The sequence below is a fragment of the Ursus arctos genome, unplaced genomic scaffold (genome assembly GCF_023065955.2).
Source record: "Ursus arctos isolate Adak ecotype North America unplaced genomic scaffold, UrsArc2.0 scaffold_14, whole genome shotgun sequence".
In the NCBI taxonomy this organism is placed as follows: domain Eukaryota; kingdom Metazoa; phylum Chordata; class Mammalia; order Carnivora; family Ursidae; genus Ursus; species Ursus arctos.
The window spans coordinates 1,340,595-1,359,643 of NW_026622808.1; the positions used below are offsets into that span (position 1 = coordinate 1,340,595).

The 19,049-nt window shown below is 52.7% G+C and overlaps 1 protein-coding gene across 2 annotated transcripts; it reads right to left on the bottom strand.

Moving 5' to 3' along the window:
• Positions 1-11: 11 nt before the first annotated feature.
• Positions 12-18,860, bottom strand: ATPAF2 (ATP synthase mitochondrial F1 complex assembly factor 2). 2 transcript variants are annotated; one of them, XM_026521156.4, is made up of 8 exons: positions 18,513-18,860; positions 10,066-10,110; positions 9,666-9,811; positions 8,170-8,267; positions 6,743-6,823; positions 4,032-4,144; positions 3,390-3,505; positions 12-1,648 (listed from the first exon to the last, which is right to left on the bottom strand). In XM_026521156.4, exons 1-8 carry the CDS (start codon positions 18,643-18,645, stop codon positions 1,511-1,513), a joined length of 870 nt encoding a protein of 289 aa, XP_026376941.1. In that variant the 5' UTR covers positions 18,646-18,860; the 3' UTR covers positions 12-1,510. The 2 variants fall into 2 exon arrangements, with proteins under 2 accessions (XP_026376941.1, XP_057167250.1); XM_057311267.1 differs by having other exon boundaries at positions 9,615-9,811; positions 18,513-18,818.
• Positions 18,861-19,049: the final 189 nt, after the last annotated feature.

The window sequence follows — 19,049 nt, forward strand, 5'->3', positions numbered from 1 at the left end:
ACCATGTCATCTTTTCTCCATTATTCTTTTCTTAAAGATGTACTCATTTATTTCAGAGAGAGCAAGAGCATGAGTGGGGGGAGGGGGAGAGGGAGAGAAGGAGACTCCCTGCTGAGCACAGAGCCCGATGTGGGGCTCGATCTCACAACCCCAAGATCATGACCTGAGCCACAACCAAGAATTGGTGCCTTAACCGACTGAGCCACCCAGGCATCCCATCTTTTCTCCATTCTTAAAAAAAAAAAAAAATCATCAGAATTCCTATTCATGGATGTGCAGGAACAAAAGTCCAAGATCATCAGCCGGCCTTGCAGTTGGCCGGGCTACTAAGAGCAGCTTCCAAGGCGGCTGTCAGTGGGCTATACTCTTGGCCACGGCCCAATGTCAGCTGTGTGCCCCCCATTTCTGCTGACGGCCCAGGGCAGGCCCCCAGCAGTAGGCGGAGAAGGCTGACATGGACCGAGCCCTTCTCTCTTCCGCGTGCTGAGGAGGGACGCGGGAGAGGCCAGAGCCCCCAGCATAGCCATGGGACCTGGGCCAGCGGAGGCCGTGGCTCCCTGTGTCTCTAAGGTTGGCCGCAGGGACCAGAGGACCCTCTGGAGGTTAAGAGCACAGGCTGGGCCTCCCATGTCACCTCTGTAGCCTGAGCTCCATCTGTGAAGTGGGGAGGTGACAGTACCTCTCCTGAGTGCAGTCAGGCCTTCAGGGAGAGCACATGGAAGTGTGGAGAAGCACCCGGCATGCGGCCCGTGCTCCACGAAGGGGGTGATGCCATTTCATTACTCAGGGGTGCCAGGACAGGCGGCTCAGAAAGCCTTTGCTGTCTGAACCCTCAGACTCTTCCTGCTTCCCTTGCACTGGGCCCCAGCACAGGACATCGCACCTGCCACCCAGGGCGGAGAGGAGTGCCCATGTCTGGAGGACACCAGGGCTCCCACAGCAGGACACCTACAAGTCAGATGGCCTTGCCCTGCTTGCCTGGGCTTTGAATCCATGAACAATATATACTTTCCATTTTTAAGAGTAAATTATTTCTTCTAAAATACTAGGGACAAATAGAAATAACCAGCTTGGAACAAAAAGGACTCACTTTCCAAAGAAAGACTGTTTGATTGAAAAGCCAGGGGGAGAAAAGTCTTCAGGCTGAGGGCCGCCCGGAGCGGTGTGCCGATGTGGTTTCCCCAGCTTTGTGAGGCTCCCGGCCACGGGCCGCGGATAGCAGGACGTGCCGCGGGAGGTAAGCCGTCTGACCTTGGTGAAGCCTCCAGACGTAGCAAGAGGAATGGAGGACTGGAGCGGCGCAAATGAAAACAGGCCTCCACGCGCTCCCAGGGCAGAGAAATATTTCATAAAACCAGCTTGAGAGTAAGTCACTCGTTCGCTTGTCCCGCTCGCTGGCTGCCAGCAGGCGCAGGGGCGCGCGGCTTGGACGCGAGCTGACCGCCACAGCACTGCGGGTCCTGGGGGTGCGTGAGAGCAACGCCGAGCCGGGGAGCCCCGCAGGCAGGCCTCACTGCTGCAGGAGCTTGTGCTTCACCGTGGCGCTCTCGGAACACAGGTGCACGAAGAGGGTGCCGGCGGCCGTGCGCGCGCGCAGCTCCTGCAGCTCATAGTCGTGGGCCCACTCGATGTTGCCCCACTTCTGGATCTGCGCGGGGGACAGGACATGCCGCTGGGTGGCCGGCAGGCGCCCAGCTGCCTACCAGCCAGAGCCACATTCCATCCCCAGAGCCCGGCTCGGGGGCGGACTGGGCTCCGATCTTGCCAAACATGAGAACTCACGCAGGGGAGGCGGCAGGGGCGAACCCTTGGGTGGGCAGAGCCGGCGCCCATGCTGATGGGGCGCGGGCAGCTCGGGAGGGGTGCAGTCCAGGCCCAGGGCCCGGGAGCACCCCAACTGCCGGCTGGGCCCGCACATCTTCCCCGAGGGGTCTGACCCGCATGCCTTCCTCCTCCCCCAAGGGGGCTGGTGTGAGGCTGCCTGCAAAGTGTCATCCTCTCCGAGCTGCCTCACCAGGCTGGCCTGCAAGTGCCGCCCCCCCCCCGACTCTCCCCCCAGCCTCGCGTGGGTGGGATAAATAAATCAACCAAAGCCACATGGCCGCTTCGGTTCTGATCCCCGGGGGTGCAGTGTTCGAGAAAACTGTGCTCTGCGCACTGGGGCAGGCTCGCAGATTCTCTCCCCGGCGCTCTAACGACCGGAGGAAAGAGCCCCAGACTCACAGCGTGGCTGTCCAGATGTCAGTGGGACTCCAGCCAGACCCTGCTGGCCCCTCCCTGGCCAGAGGCCCAGCTGCCCCAGCCCATCCCGGCACCCAGGATCTGCCACGCCACGCAAGCTACCGTCTCCACGCGGACGACTGTGATATGTCGTCTGAGGAGCATTCTATACTTTGAGAGAACAGGTAAGGCCCTATTCTGTGGCGGATCGAACCCGCGGGTCAGAGAATGAACGCCTGGCTCGGGGCCCACGGGCCAACGCAGAGCCCCGACTGGACAGGGGGTTTCCTGGCTCCCTGCCTCCCACAGCCCTCCCCCCACAACAAATCACCCCCTGCCCACCTCATTGTTTCTAGCTAGCCTCTTTGGTGGTAGAGAAACAGTTTTTCCCCCTGGCATTTTTCTGAGCAGATGACTAGGTGGACTTGGGAAATAATGTCATTACAAAAGGGTTTTCATCGTGCTAGGAGCCGATTTCTAAGAGCAATTAACCTTCTGAGGTTGGAGGAAAAAACAGTAAAAAGACTGCAGAGAACGCCATAATTCTCAGAGTTAAAAAATGCAAATGACAGTGTAGCAAAACCGTATTAATTTCAAACCCACTAAATGAAAACTTCGGTACAAACAGCAGCCACCCGTGCGTGCTCTGCCGGCCAGATGACCCGCAGTGAGAGTCGGGGCGCCCGGGCTTAGCTCATCCCCGTGAGAGCACGCACGTGCACGCGGCTCCTCGTCGTGCCGGCAGGGCCACCGTGCAGGTGTGCAAGGAGACCATCTCTCTCTGCGGGGTGCAGTGACCACCTGGGTCTGGAGTCACCCAGACCCAGCTCCAAACCCTGGTTCCAGCATCTTCCAGGGGTGTGACCCCGTGCCTCTGTTTCCCCCGTGTAAGATGCGGCTACCAACAGCCCCCAGCTGCGCAGGCTGTTCAGAAGCGGTGAGGCGATGAGGGGAGAGTGAAGCATGCTGGAACACGGCGGCACGTACTACCGTTCTCCCGTATTACTGCTTCTTGACAATACTTTCACGGGCCCTGAGTTTTGGTTTCTGGATGTACGTGAAAGTCGTGAAAGGCCGAATCTACATAAACACACTGTACGTGGGCTAGCTAGCCCACCCTCCCCACCCCTGCCCTGTCCGAACCAGGGAGGGCAGAGGCGGCTCCTCACCTGGTACTCCTCCTCCAGGCGGGACAGCAGCACGGCCTGCTCCACGGTCAGGCGCAGGTCCATCAGGCCCAAGGTCAGCACCAGGGACTTGAGCTGGGTCACTACAAACTCAATCCCTGCAGGGACATGAGCCAGATCAGGATCCAGGGCACCCCCGCCCCGAGACAGGGCAGTTGCCAGACCTACTCTTTGCGAGCCCCTGCAGGCCTGGAGGGGTACAGAAGTGCTAGGTGGGGGACAACGGTCCCAGGGGATGTGCGCTTTCTGGCCGGCTCTGTATCCATTCCCCATTCCTCTCGAAGAGCACTCTGATTTTTCACTGGGGGTGTCATCCCTCTTCCGCTCCTGCCCGGGGGTGGGGGGGCACAGCACATGACTGAACCTGGCCGGTCAGAGGACTCCACCCCCTGGTCCAGGGACTGGTTGGTAGACGGGCATGTGACTTGAGCCAGGCCAATGAGACCTGAAGTCAAGACACCTGAAAAAGGGAGAGCCAACTACCTCCTGGAAGGGTGGGAACCCACTGTCCTCCTGGGACTGAGTAGAAGGGTTAGTTGGCATCTGAGCCCCCCCTCGAGTGCTCCTGTGATGCCGGTCCCCATCACGCCGCCCTCCCAGGCCCACGGGAAACACCATGCATACCTTGCAGGGCCCACATGTTGTAAGATGCCAGGTGGCTGACGAGCACTTCCCGCGTCCGGGCTGGGATGCTGGGCCCCATGATGCTGGTGGAGGAGCCGATCTCCACGTCGTATCTGCAAGGAAAAGGCTTCGGCATGTCCCCGTGGTGCTGTGTGGCCCAGCTTCCACCCGGAAGCAAAGTCCTCCACTGCTGAGTGTGCCCATGCCCAGGATTCTGGGAGCAGCGGCCTCCTGACCTAATAATCTCCTGTCACCCCAGAGCAGAACCAGAGACCACATAGCGGCCTGAAATTCTAACTCGTTTGCCTAGAATCTCCATCAGAAGCACGGGCTGCCGGCTTTTTAAACCTCTGAAGAAAAATTTTCATATTTGAGACCACAAAAGATCGTCTTTAGACAGTTATTTTCCTGGGGTGCCTGGGTGGCTCAGTCAGTTAAGCATCTGACTTGATTTCGGCTCGGGTCATGATCTCAGGGTTGTGAGATTGAGCCCCGCATCGGGCTCTGCACTGGGCATGGAGCCTGCTTAAGATTCTCTCTGTCCTCCTGGCGAGGATGCAGAGAGGGGTGAACCCTCTTACGCTGTTGGTGGGAATGCAAGCTGGGGCAGCCACTCTGGAAAACAGTGTGGAGGGTCCTCAAAAAGTTGAAACTAGAGCTACCCTACGACTCAGCAATTGCAGTGCCGGGTATTTACCCCAAAGATACAAATGTAGCGATCCGAAGGGGCACCTGCACCCCAATGTTTACAGCAGCAACGTCCACAAGAGCCAAACTACGGAAAGAGCCCAGATGTCCACTGAGAGATGAATGCATAAAGAAGATGTGGTGTATACACAATGGAATACTAGTCAGGCATCAAAAAGAATGAAACCTTGCCATTTGTAACGACGTGGATGGAACTAGAGGGTGTTATGCTAAGTGAAATAAATCAATCGGAGAAAGACAATTATCATACGATCTCACTGATATGCGGAATTTAAGAAAGAAAACAGGATCACAGGGGAAGAGAGGAAAAAAATAAAACAAGATGAAATCAGAGAGGGAGACAAACCATAAGAGACTCTTAATCATAGAGAGCAAACGGAGGGTTGCTGGAGGGGAGGGACTGGGGAGATGGGGTGACTGGGTGACGGACGTTAAGGAGGGCACGTGATGTAATGAGCACTGGGTGTTATATGAGACTGATGAATCACTGACCTCTACCTCTGAAACTAATAATACACTATATGTTAATTAATTGAATTTAAATTAAAAAAAAAAAGATTCTCCCTCTGCCCTTCCCCCTCTTAAAAATGATTTTCCTTACAATAATATATATATTCTTAAAATTTTATTTTTAAGTAATCTTTACACCCAACATGGGGCTCGAACCCACAATCCCGAGATCAAGAGTCGCACGCTTCACTGACTGAGCCAGCCGGGCGCCCCATGTTTTCCTCACAATAATCTTTGAATGTGTCCTATACCATCCAATCATTTTTTCAAATATTTATTAAGCCTCTACTGCATGCAATCCTTTGCTTTTGGTCTGGGACATGAGTTGGCTTCAAGAATGACACATTTTCAAGAGCAATAACTATAAAGGACAGGAAAAAGGTAATAGACTAAGAGCAATTTCTGTCATTTTCTTTCCTATGTAACACATTTTTCCTGTTGGTTTAGAAATATTCTTGCTGAAATTTCTAATAGCACAAATGGAACACAGCAAATGGCCGAGCTGCTTTGTAAAGTCTTAAGGATGAGAATCTCGAGTGCCACAGAAAGTGGACAATTTTGTTCCACGGCAGAGATCTCCAGGTACCGCCACTATTGTTCCGTTTCATTAGCCTCTGGAATGACACCGTACCTTCATAGCCCTTACACGGTATTGTCGTTGTTACATTTTATTTGATCCTTCAGTGCACTGGCTGGACCTTTTCCTATAAAACCCAAGGATATCTGGCACATCGTGGGCACTCGGGAAACGTGCACGAACGAGGCAGGGTGAGAGCACTTTTGTGAAAAATGCTACACCAAGAACAACTCCGTGTAAGCTTACAAAACACGGAGGTCAAGGTAGTGCCAAGGTGGCAGCCCTCCCAGACCTCCCTGGCATGAAAAGAAATTGAATTTATTTCTCCACCACATCAATAGTTCATGCAATTTTGCACAGAAGACTCCTTCCGCGAAGGAAAAATACTGGGCATCATCAACTCCTAGAAGCCTTCCGTCCATAGGACTGGTGTTCCCGGACTTGTCGTCCTGTGTGGACGGGTCATACACGCTGTTGGGGGATTTAGCTTAAAAGTACAGCAATCGTGACGGTGACAGATGATCAGAGCCCAGACCTGCAACTTCACCGTGTGTCAAGCTCGATGTGAGGCTTCACCTAGTTCACTGCTCACGACAGGCGAAGGGGTGGGGAAGATGAAGCCCACTCACAGACGAGGACGCTCAGAGAGCTCAAGGCGCTAGCCCCAGATCACAAAGCCAATCGCGGCAGAGCGGGGGCTCCACCCCTACCCAGCACGCACTTGGTGCATGGTGGCTGATGCTAATTGGCGGAGCATTTTTTCCCAAGGGGGCCGGCCCTATCCCTCAACATCCGGGAGCTGTGGAATCCCAGGGGTGCTCTGAACTCAGAAAGTCAACTAGCTGAGGGCTTCAGCGGTCCAGCGTGACCCCTGACCCCACCAGCCTGCCCAACCCTGCGGGGCTGCGCATCTTACCTCTTCTCGGCCCATTCTATGATCGGGTCCCACTCGTTCTTTTGCAGTTCCACTAATGTCGCTGGCTCTTCCACCCTGTAGCTAATTCATTGCAAAAATCACCTTCGTTAATAAAAAAAGGTATAATTCCTTCATTCAGTGACTGACAATGGAAAAACGTAAAACGGAAGAGCAAAAAAAACCAAAACAAAACTTCTCAACTCCCCTCCCCCAGCCCTACAAGTCCTGCCCTAAAGCAGCAGTTCTCAGAGGGTAGTCTCGGGGCCAGCGGCAGGGCATCTCCCGGGAACTTGCTAGAAAGGCCAGTTCCCAGGTCCCACCCCACACCTATGGAAAGCAGAACCTCTGGGGGTGGAGACCAGCAATGCGTGTTTTAACAAGGCCTCCAGGGGATTCTACCGCAGGCTAGAGTTTGAGACCTTGTCCTAAACGTCCCTGTTTCAGAGGCCAAGGCTTGTGGCACTAGGTCAATGCCATTCTAAACACTAATTCTGCACCCCCAGATCCACACCCAGCTGACCGTACGATGCTGCGCCAGAGCTCAGTCACTGCACCCCCACCTCCCCAACCCTTCCGAGAGACTGCGCCCCTGGCCACAAACTGCCCATGCGCGTGGCCTGATCCCGCACGGCTCCGAAGCGGCTGCCGGCTCGGGGGCCCCACGCCACCTGGTGCCAGGCTCTCCCACTTGTTTCGACCAAGAGACACAGAAACGGGAGCCAGCTGTGGGGAGCTGAGGGGCCAGGCCCCAGGGGACGGGAAGACGAGTGGGCACCGTGGAAAGCCACAGTGCGGGGTGAGCAGAAGGCACAAGAGTGATCGTGAGTGTGCAGGAGAATGGGCGGCAAATCAGGATTCTAGAGTATCTGGGCCCACAGACACGTGCTGCTCGACCACTTCTGCTGTCTCTTGAACTTTCCTTCGACACCACTGACCAGTTAGCTAATGAACCCAGACACGAGGGGAGAAATCCTAAGTGGAGGCAGCTAGCTCCTGACATCAACAACCAACCATCCCCGTGTCCAAGCGGACAACTGACGACAACGATGCCGACGTGAGAATGGGCGGAGGTCCAGGATCAGAGGCCCCACTGGGGGTTGAAAAGTGACCCCCTTGGTCCTGGAGCCTGCAAATGCTGCATATGCTACCTCCCACCCCACCCCACCCCCGGCGCAGACCCAGAGACAGCTGCCAGGCTGCAGGAGAGGAGTGCCCGGCGCTCTGACACGGTGGCAGCCGGAGCAGCCTTCCCTCCCAGGGACCCGCAGGGCAGCTGAGTGGTAACGTCAAGCAGACCGCCTCCCCGCCTTGGGAGATAAACGAAAAGGGTCTGCCTCTTCTTCCGCTGATAACGGTCTGGGCAAATGAGGCAAACAGCCCAGGGGACCCACTCAGTCGCAGGGGAATGCCATCTAAATGTCAATTACCAGATGGTGTCGGTGTCCAGAAACTTCACAGCCGCCCGGATCAGCTGGTCCTTGTTCCGCTGGGTAGGGTTGTCTAAAGACGTGTTGCACAATGTGGTCTGAAGTGAGAGGCAAGAGGCCCCGTCACCGCCGCTGGGCCCAGGCAAACGCACTGCGCTCCAGAGAGAGAATGCCTCCGACCCACAGCAACACGGAGAACCCAGACAGCACCACCCAGGGAGTGCCGGAGCCAAACGGAAGCCCTCGACCCCCGGTATCTCCACAGCCTCAGCTGTAGCCCGTCTACTGAGCCCCTGCGACAGCCAGGCTCCGTGCCAAACCTGGTGTGTGGCAGTCTGTGGGCCCAGGGGAATCTCACAGTCACCCGAGTAACGAACCTCCCCCCGGTCTCATGCTCTCCACGATCAGGCTCTGCTGTATTTCACTGAAGCCTCATGACACCCTTTGAAGTAGGTACCATTATTACAAGCATTTCAGAAATGCAGAAACTGAGGCCTAGGGGCTCAGTCGCTAGAACTCAGATCTGACCGAGAAGCTCCCAGCTGGCTCCCTGATCACCTTAGGAAGAAGGGCGACAAATGAGCCAAACCAGAAGCAGGGTGACTTCTCCAGCGAGGTTGCTTAGGTACTAGGACAATTAGTCTGTAGCCGTGTCACCCTTATTTCCTGACAGCCAAAGGAGACGGCCAGCCCCGCCACAGGCTGTGAAGATGCCGAGGACACCCGCCTGGGTCTGCATGTCAAGGCCAAGCATGGGAATGACCAGGACGAAAGCACTGTTCCCACTGTTGACTGAGCGCTCGCTCTGGGCCAGGAACCACGCCAAAGACGTTCCAGCATCACATCATCCCATCCTGACCGCCGCGCTCACCTTTCGCAGAGGGGGACCACGGGGCTGAGACGGGGCAGTAGCTTGCCCAAGGTGACGGTCTGGAAGCCTCAGAGTTTAGCCAGCCCGTGCCCCGGTCTGCTCTCGCGCCGCAGCGAGCCACCCCTGTGTGGAGGGAGGGCTAACTGCAAGGGGAGCTGCCTCGCCTCACCCACCTGGCCCCGTGCGTCCCTGCTCTCCACCAATGCTGAGTGCCGACTAGCCAGCTAGGGGCTGGCTACGCACTCGTGAGACACACATGGCCCTGCCCTTCTGTGCTCACGAGGTGGGAGAAGACACAGACTCTGAGCACGCAAACCTCAAATGGACAATTATCAACCGCTTACGTGCTGGCAGAAGAAATGAACAGGTGGCGTGACAGAAAATAAGAGCGCTGGGCAGCCAGGGAAGGTGAGACCAGGAGAGGAACCAGCCATCCAGTACGGCGTTCTGAGCAGGGGAACCACAGGGGGCCGGGTGGGGAATGGCAGCATGTTCAAGGAGGCTAGTACGGCAGGAGTCCACCCCCGAGGGCCTTATCCGAATTTGGAAAGGAGTCTAGATTTTTGCCAGGTACCCTAGGAAGCCAGCCGTGGGCATCGGGGGCAGAGGTTCGGGAACTTGTTACCAGATGCATGGTGTAGAACTTGATGGTGTCCTGCTGGGAGTCCCATTCAGTGGCCACCGCGATGGCCAGGGCCTCGCTGGGGACAGTGAAGAGCTTGGCTTGGGGAGTTTTCAGCTTCCTGTGGTCCAGGTTTATCTCAAAGCCACCTTGAAAGATCAAATGAAAACCTCTCAGGGATTGTTAAGTGGAATCGAGTGACCATTCCTATATTTAGCTTCTTGAATCAGTGCAGACAAAGCCAACCGTGAGTCCCTTCGCGGAGGGCTTACAGAAACCCAGCCAACAAAAGCACGAAGGGTAATCTCACCCCTGAAACCGGCTAGAGATGAAAAATGTTTCTACCCATTCACAGAAAGAAAAAAAAAAAGAAAAAGAGACAGTCAAAATTTCAGACACTCACCTTCACCCTGTGTGATGCTGACATTCTGATAAAATCTCTTCCTTTCTGTAAAAGAGATTTTTCAAAAAGGCGGTTTAAAATAACACTGAGACAGCTCAGGAAGTGACAAGACCAGCTTGTGTCGTTACCGCTAATGCTGATTGATTGGCTCGGTTTTCACATCACTATTCTGGGTCTGCCCTACTCCACGCGGCATCATCAACGGCTCCTGATTAAAGCTCGGGGGAGGAGGGCACTCACTCTCCAGGGATGAGGGAGGGACGCGACACACTGGTCATGCCCCTGCCGGCCCCCGAGCCCAGGGACAGTCTGATCGCAAAGCGTCTCGAAGCCGCAGACTACCTGACGCGAAAGATTTTTCTAGCACCTTCTGCTTTAACTTCTAGGCAGGCTCCCCGCCCCCACACCCCCCCACCAGCGTTGCCCCCATGCAGAAGAATGTGTCCCAGTCCGAAGATGGTGTCTGAATGTGATAAAGCCAGAGACCTATTTTGGGCAAGAGTCTGCTGCCTCTAAGACAGCGAGAGAGGAAAGCCGGTGGGGACATGCGTGTGCACGTGTGTTCCACACAGGAAGTGAAGAGAGATCCCAGGACCATCCTCGTCCTCTCTATCCAATTAATTAACCTGATTAACCAGCATGCCTGCGTATTCAACAGGCACTCCAAACATTTCCTTTAAGAAAGGGAAAAATATGCGGCTCGTGATATCTGAAAATAACTTGAATAAAACCTTCTATGAAAATGTAAGCAAATCCCCGTTCTACTTGGAGGGCTTGAAACTAAGTGTCTCCCAAAGAATTATGCAGATTCCTTTTACTAATAAAGAACAAAGAGGTCAGATTTTGGAAGCTAAAAATCGTAACCCAGCCGTAACATTTGTGATAAACACAAAACCTTGCCTCCTTCGCTTGTTCGTTCCGTCACAAAATCACTGGGTCCTAAGAGCCTTCAGCGTCCCTGACTGAAGTTATGTGTCGGAAATACTGATGGAAAATGGGGAGGGGGAGGAGATTCATTCGTTTTTAATGCTTTAGAAAAAAAGCCCCAAAGAACAAAAATCACATTTAAGTTAAAATTAATTCAAACAGATGATGAAAATCAGGAGAACTTCATTTGTGCCGGGGGGTTGGGATGGTGGAGGGAGGGTGTCTGGCCTCCAAACGTGGTGTTTTTAGGTCTTCCAGATCACGCCAGTTTTTTTCACCAGTCTCATGCTCTTTCACCGATGCTTTCCCGAAAAGGGCCCCAAATTGCATTTCCACAACTGTGCTCTACTCAGAGAAGGCCCGAACTGCTTTCCAACAAAAAAAAAAAAATTGAGTGTCTACCCCGTGCCAGGTACCATTCTAGGTACGTGGGATCAAGCAATGAATAAAAGTGACAAAAATCGCTGTCTTTACGGAGCGTCGATACTTAAAAGAAAAAAAAAGTGATAGGATCTGGGCACCGAGATGATGCTGTATTTTTATGGCAGGAGTTACCACCTTTGTTTGAAATCGTAATAGAGATTCTCTCACGCATTTGACACCAAAGTGGAAAGTTCACGCCGGCCTGGTGCTTCCGAATGCTCTGGGTTCACATGCCATCCGGTCGCATTCAGATGGTGGATGAGACACGAATCTGGAGGCCTCCTGGCGTAGGTCTGGAGGCCTGGACTGAGGCACCTGGACCACATCCAGCATGTTCTCAGGTGCCTGAGCTGGGCAACGTGTCCACAGCCAGACCAGGCAGGAAGTGGGAAGAGCTGTGAAAGCTGACTCACCATCGCTGGGGGAAGGATCTGCCCCCATCAGCAGGAAGTGCCAGGGGAAAGCATTCTAGCACGTGGCTCGACACAGCCCTGGGAGATGGGCCCGAGAGACCTGGACTCGGGGCAGAAACTGACAGCTCGGGCTGAACCTATAGGTAGCAGGACAGTGAGGTTTCCCACAAGGGAAGTCTTTTTTTTCCCCTCTGCTTCGCTGGTCAGGCCTTGCCTTCTCCATCCTGGCCAGGTCCCCCTCTGTGCCTGATTAAGAGGAAAAAATCAGAAGGGAGTGGGAAGGATAGAAGGGCAAGGATGGGTCAACCAAAACTGCTCAAAAGGCAAAGGGGCACAAAGGCTGCCGGGCCTCTGCAGAGGGCAGGCACCCCTGTGCGGCGTTTCGGACAGGTGCTCTCCTGAATGCAGCCGATACACGGAGGGGCAGACTCTAGCCTTGGAACAAACTTCGCTGAGTCCTGGGGATCCGAATCAAAGCTCACCCCTGCCCTCGGGACACTTGATGTCTACTGCGAAGCTGAACGCTAAACCAGCCAAAGTCCGAGGCTCACTGGAGACACACGCCAGGAGAGCCTAATCTCAGGGCGCCTGGGTGGCTCAGATGGTTAAGCATCTGCCTGCGGCTCAGGTCATGATCCCAGGGTCCTGGGATCAAGCCCTGCGTCGGGTGCCCTGCTCAGCGGGGAGCCTGTTTCTCCCTCTCCCTCTGCTGTTCTCCCCACTTGTGCTCTCTCGCTCTCTCTGTCAAATAAATAAATAAAATCTTCAAAAAAAAAAAAAGGAGAGCCTAATCTCATCCTGGGCTAAAGGAAGACCTCCAAGCGGTCAGATTTCATCCGAGACCTGAGGGAGAGGCAGGAGTTAGCCAATCTGCACAGATGGCTTCGTTTCTTGGGGCGGGGGGGCTGTGTGGAAGGCGTTTCTAGCAGAAGAAACAGCTTACGCTGAAGGTCCTCAGCCTCACGAGAGCATGAGAGTTTGGAGAACTAAAACCATGGTCGAAAGACGAGACTGTAGCTATCTTGCAGAGCATGGTTAGAGAGGCCCAGAGAGGGTGGTGGGGGCCAGATCCGGGGGAGGGGGCTGGGTAGATCACAGTATGAAGGCAGAGGCAGCCAAGTTAGGGGTCCACATAGGCAAACAAGGCCAAGATCTGGAAAACTCATTTGGTGGCATCCATGGCCCCCAACAATGGTCTTCACCTGGACCCTCAGAGGCCTTGAGTCATATAAGATAAATCATCAGACCAGGAACCTTGAAGCACCCATGTTCTCAGTGAGCACGGGGCTAGCTGACAGCAACAGGAACCTCATCTTTAAAGATGAAATTAACAGCCTAGCCTTGTGGGCTCACACAGAACTCGGGTCTATCCCGAGTATGAATCGCTCCCTTTACAGAACAGCTGTTTCAGTGGCAAAAACACAGTCGGTTACTTTTAGGTGTGGACTATGCAGACACGAAGAAAAGGTACGTGAGAAAGTGCTGGATGTTAAAAGCTGGCTGCAAGAAAACAGGCTACTGAAGCAGAGAACAATTTTAAAAACCCACTCACGTGATGAGTGCTGACTTGGAAATTAATGTCCATCAGGTCCCTTTTTCCTATGAGGTCATTTCAATCCATATAAAGAAACAGGGTGTTTTCTGTGTCACTTCCCTTCCATTCCTCCTCCTGCCCCAGGCTTCACAGACCAGTGAGTGATCTTCCTATCAGCCTCAATTTTCGCTTGGCCTTTGCTTTGGAAAGACTCAAAGCCTCAGAACTACGACTCCCACAGTGCACCAAGAACAGAGGAAGTGCCCTCTCCCAGCGGACTCAACACATTTATCTTTTTAAACAGTGCCATCTGGTGGGCCTTAAGCCTTTAAGCTACATTTGACTTAGGGCATCCCTCTATCCATAATCCTACGGCGGCTCCAACCGTTTTCAGGTGTCAGAATTCTCCAAACCAACTGTTTAAGAACTCTTACAATGATAAAAAGACAACCCAATTAAAAACTGGTCATAGAATCTGAATGCAGATTTCTCCAAAGAAAATATACAAAATAAGCACATGAAAAGATGCTGAATGTCATCATCATCAGGGAAATGCAAAACAAAACCAGGAGAAACTACTTCACACCCACTAGGACGGCTATAATTAAAAAAAAAAAAAAAAAAGATAATAACTAGAGTTGGCAAGGATGTGGACAAAGTGGAACCTTCATACACTGCTGGGGAAAATGTAAACTGGAAAAGTGTAGCAGTTAAACCTTGGAAAAGTGTGGCAGTTCCTCAAAAAGTCAAACAGTTGCCATGTGTCTAGCAATTCTACTCTTAGATATCTATCTATGAGAAATAAAAACATATGCCCAAACAAAAACCATAAACAAAAAAAAAACATATGCCCACATAAAAACTTGTACACAAGTGTTTATAGCAGCATTCAGAATAGCCGAAAGAGGGAAACAACCCAAATGGGTTCATCAATGGATGAATGAATAAATAAGATGTGATACAGCCACACAATAGAATATTACTGAGCTATGAAAAACAGTGGAGTACTGATACATGGATAAACCTTGAAAACAGACTCAATGTAAAAAAGCCAGCCAGACAGGGGCACCTGGGTGGCTCAGTCCGTTGAGCGTCTGCCTTCAGCTCAGGTCGTGATCCCGGGGTCCTGGGATCAAGCCCCACGTCAGGCTCCCTGCTGGGTGGGGAGTCTGCTTCTCCCTCTCCCTCTGCTGCTCCCCCTGCTTGTGCTCGCTCACTCTCTCTGTCAAATAAATGAATAAAATCTTTAAAAAAAAAAAAAAAAAGCCAGCCAGACAAGACCACATTCCATTTATGAAACGTCCAAACTAGGGAAATCTATAGAGCCAGAACATAAAATGGTGGTTGTCTAGGGCCAGAGGGATAGGGAGGGAAGAAGGTGATAGCCAAAGGGTAGAAGGCTTCTTTTGGGGTGACAAAAGTGTTCTAGAACTGTGGTGATGGTTGTACAACTCGGTGAGTATACTAAAAACCACTGAATTATACATTTTAAACGAGTGAATTATAACTGAATTGAATCTCAATAAAGCTGTTAAAAAATTCTTCAGAGCAAATGCATCTGCCATAGCAATTAATGTAAATGAGCTAAATAACTAAACACAGTTTTTCCCGAATTGCTCTAGCATCCTGAGGAGGGGTTGGCCAACTTTTTCCATAAAGAACCAGAGTAAATATTTTAGGCTGGGCAGGCCATATGGTCTCTGTTGCAACTAGTCAACTCAGTACTTAAAGTAGCCTTAGATTATATGAAAATGAAGGAGCATGGCTGTGTTCCAATAAAACTTTATTTACAAAAACGGGTGGCAGGCTGGGCTTTATCTACAGAATCTCCCTCAACCCAACGCAACCACTCTATGAAGACAGGCCAAGTAATGCCTCTGAGGTGGTAGAGACTCTGGGAAGCTAAGTGACTTGTCCAGGTGACAATCCGAAAACAGAGGAGACAAGACTTCCAGCCTTGACTTCACTGGGTGTTGCACTCAGCCAGACATGCAGCCTCCCCAGAACACCTTCCCCTCTAAACAGCTGATGGATCTCTGACAGCTGGTACACAGGGGGACCACCGCATACCCTCACACAGGCCTCCTTGCTGCAAAATCTCCTCTAACACCCCGGTGACCCTTTCCCAAACCCCTCCTCTCCTGACAACCTTCGGTGGCATGGCCATTCCCAAGGAGCCACGCTCAATCTGCTCGCATGAGTCTTCACGGAGAAGGCCCCCACTTGGGTTGAACAGTCCACCATTCCTACGGCTCACAGAATCTCGAAGCGGTAACGTCTTTGCAGTGCACTCACAGGCCTGGTTTCATGTCCCTCTCTCGCACGGGCTTCATGCTTTCACTCCTATTCTCTTTCATGTCTGACTACGTACCATGTGCCAGCTGCTCCCAAGAGCCTGAACTAGTAAAGTTTGCAGCAGAAGGGAAGAGATGGTAGATGGCGTGCCACCATAATGCGAAGTGGCACCCACTAAACCAAGTGAACGATCTGCCTGTGCCCATTTCAGTGAACTCCTGTACGTGTCCCCTTCGCTCGTGTTGTCCTTTCCCAGGATGCTGTAAAGGAAACTCTCCTTTTCCTTTACACATTCACACACTCTCTGTTCCCCATGTGTGGGGATTTTGTCACCAATCAACTCTGTAACATCAGCTGGGTGTCCTACAATTCAGTGAAGTTCTGACACAATCTGCCTGGAGATAGCATTGGATCCCACAAGGTAAGGGCTCAGACCCACAAGACTGCATTCCCTGCTCCCTTCAGATGCCAACCGCAAGCCCAGGTTGTCTCCTATGCTTCCGACCGCTGGCTATAAATCAGAGGTTCCCAGGGCCCCTCCTCAGGTTTGATGAATTTGCCAGAGCAGCTCACAGAACTCGGATAAAGATTTAATTTACGAGATTACCAGCTCATTGTCAAAGGATGTAACTCAGATCAGCCACATGAAGAGATGTGCAGGGCAACGTCTAGGGGAAATGGTGTGGAGCTTCCGTGCCTTCTCTGGGCATGCTACTCTTCCAGCATCTCCAAGTGTTCACCACCCCTGAAGCCCTCTGAACCCCACAGTTCAGGGATTTTATGGAGGCTTCATTATACGGGCACGACTGATTAAATCACAGGCCATTAGCAAGCAATCGATCTCTCCAGCCCTTCTCCCCTCCCCAGAGGTCAGGGGGTGGGACTGAAAGTACCAAACCTCTAATCTTGCGGTTGTTTCCCCTGGCAACCAGCCCCCATCCTTAGGTGCTTTCCAAAAGCCACCTCATTAACATAACCTCAGGTGTGGCTGAAAGGGGCTTATGAATAAGAAAGTCCTTTCAACTTTATATCTCTGGAGCTATCTTAGGACAAAAGACCAAATATTATAACACAAGCCTCTTCCATAGCTCTTATTGCTTAGTAAATTACAAGGGTTTTACGAGATGTGTGTCAGGAACTGAAGGGAGACCAAATATACACAAGTTGACCCTTGAGCAACGTGGATTGGAACTGCGCAGGTCCACTTACACCTGCATTTTTTTTACAGTATAGTAAATGTTATTTTCTCTTCCTCCTGATCTCTTCCTTATGATTCTAATTTTCTAAATAACATTTTCTTGTATCTACTTACTTTAAGAATACTGACTATAAAACATGACATACAAAATGTGTTACTTGACTGGTATCGGTAATGCTTCTGGTCAACAGTAGGTTATTAGTAATTAAGTTTTGGGGGAGTCAAAAGTTATATGTGAATTTTCAATGGTGGAGAGTGGCAGTGGCGCCCCTAACCCTTGCGTTGTTTGAAGAGTCAACTGTATATTTCTTCTTCTAATTCACAGTATCACAAATGCCCTTCCTTCTTTCTCTTTACTGGTTCTTTATGGCCACTTTCAGGCCCTTCAGCTTGGACCCTGACTGGCGAAACGTCAGCTCCTTGCTGCATCCAGCTCTCTCCCCCGTTTGTATAAAATTACGAAACTTAACAGAAGGACCCTCAGAGGCAACCTAGTCCTTCAACTCACGGAGGAAAATGAGGCCCAAAGGAAGCAGTCCGGCGCCCATGATCACACAGCACCTCAAAGCTTCAGCCGGCATTAGACCCAGATCTGTATTTCTGCCACAATGTCAAACCACCTGTAGAGTTCTAGATTTTCCAAAGTAAGAAGTGTTACAGCAAGGTCCCTCCCAGCCTGCTGTCACCTGTTGTTCTGACCACCCAACACTCTTCCTCCTCCTCTCCACTGAACTCCAACTCCTCTGTTAAGCTCAGCTGAAATGTCCTTTCTTCCAAGACCCTTTCCAGACCCTCAAAACCCCCAAGAAGGGAATAGGTGCTTCTTTATGTTCTCACAGCTTTGTATTTCCCTTATCACAGGATATTATACACTGTTGTTTAATGAGACTATTACAACCTGCAGCGATCAATAATGACAGTGATCATTAGCTAGGACCACGCCTGCCTTGAAGACCACCATGCCTCCAGTGCTCAGCACAGAAAAGCTAACTGAATGAAGAGTGTTACTACTCTTCACTCATTTAAGGGAGTCACTCCCACTCTTACTCTAAAACGTCCCCCCAGAATCGGGGAAAGAGTCACTACCTTTCTCTCCTGACTGATAAGGAGAGAAAGGAGGCACCAGGGTCAACTCCTTAGCAGAAACGGCAAGGATTGTGGTCGGACAATGGGAGGGAGGGCCAGGAAACCTGCAGAGAAATTAGCCAGGATGGAAGACTGAATGCCCACTGAATGCCCCGGTTCCAGGACCCTTCTGTGCCTAGCTAAAGGGACACATAAAAAGGCCGACCGTCGCCCTCCACAGACCTCTGAGTCCGCTCTGTGACCTTGGTGTAGTCCTGATCAAGAACCCGAATTTCCCTGTCTGAGAACAAGAATGCCATCTGCCTTCCTTATCAGAAAAGAAAACCATAAGCTTTAAGAAAAGCTGCACGAGCCAAATGGCAACTACTGTCTCAGGCAGCGACGCGCCGGGTGGTCTGCCCTTGCCTGGGCTTCTATTTTCCCCGATCGGTAGCAGGACCCGATTGAACTGCGTAACCTTACGAGCCTGAGCCCTGCCTCGGTTACCCCGCCCTGCACAGCCGAACCCCTCAGCCCACCTTAGCCCGACTCGGGCCCTGGCCAAAAGAGAATGTGCCCCGGGTTCCCTCACCTGTCGGGGGCGCGTAGGCCCGGGCAGGGGTCAGGGGGTTTGGCCCCGGCCCCACGGAGGCGGTGAGGGCACCGCGGGGTGGGTTCAGGAAGCGGCGCCCGGCGTGCCGCAGCCGGAGGAAGCTCCTCCACATCGCGCCCGAAAGCCTGGGAGGACGACCGGCGCGAAACCTGAGAGCAGGAAACAGCGAAGGGATCCCCAAAGCCGCACGCTCGGGCTGTACGGAAACCTCTCACCACCTCCCCAGAGCCCTTATCCGCCCCTGGACGCCGCCATCTTCCGCATGACACCAGCGGCGCGCCGTCGCTCCTGCGCGCCTCCTGCGCACACCCCCAGTCAATCAGCATCACAAACGCACCTCGCCCCGCCCCCTCCACGCCGCGCCTCGGGAAGAAGACTACAAGTCCCAGAGGGCCCCTCGCGCACCCCGCCACGTGTTTTCTCCGCCCGCCAATGGGTGGAAGCGCCGCGTGAGCCTGTTCCCGCCCCCCCGGCGCGCCTGAGCCAATCGAAAGGGTGGTGTGTGTGCGAGGGCAA

Coding starts and splice junctions, on each gene's coding strand:
- ATPAF2 (XM_057311267.1), bottom strand. CDS start 18,645: ATGTGGAGGAGCTTCCTCCGGCTGCGGCACGCCGGGCGCCGCTTCCTG. Junction 3,506..4,031: donor CAACATGTGGGCCCTGCAAG/GTATGCATGGTG, acceptor ATGTCCCTGCAG/GGATTGAGTTTGTAGTGACC. Junction 1,649..3,389: donor GCCTGGAGGAGGAGTACCAG/GTGAGGAGCCGC, acceptor TCCCCCGCGCAG/ATCCAGAAGTGGGGCAACAT.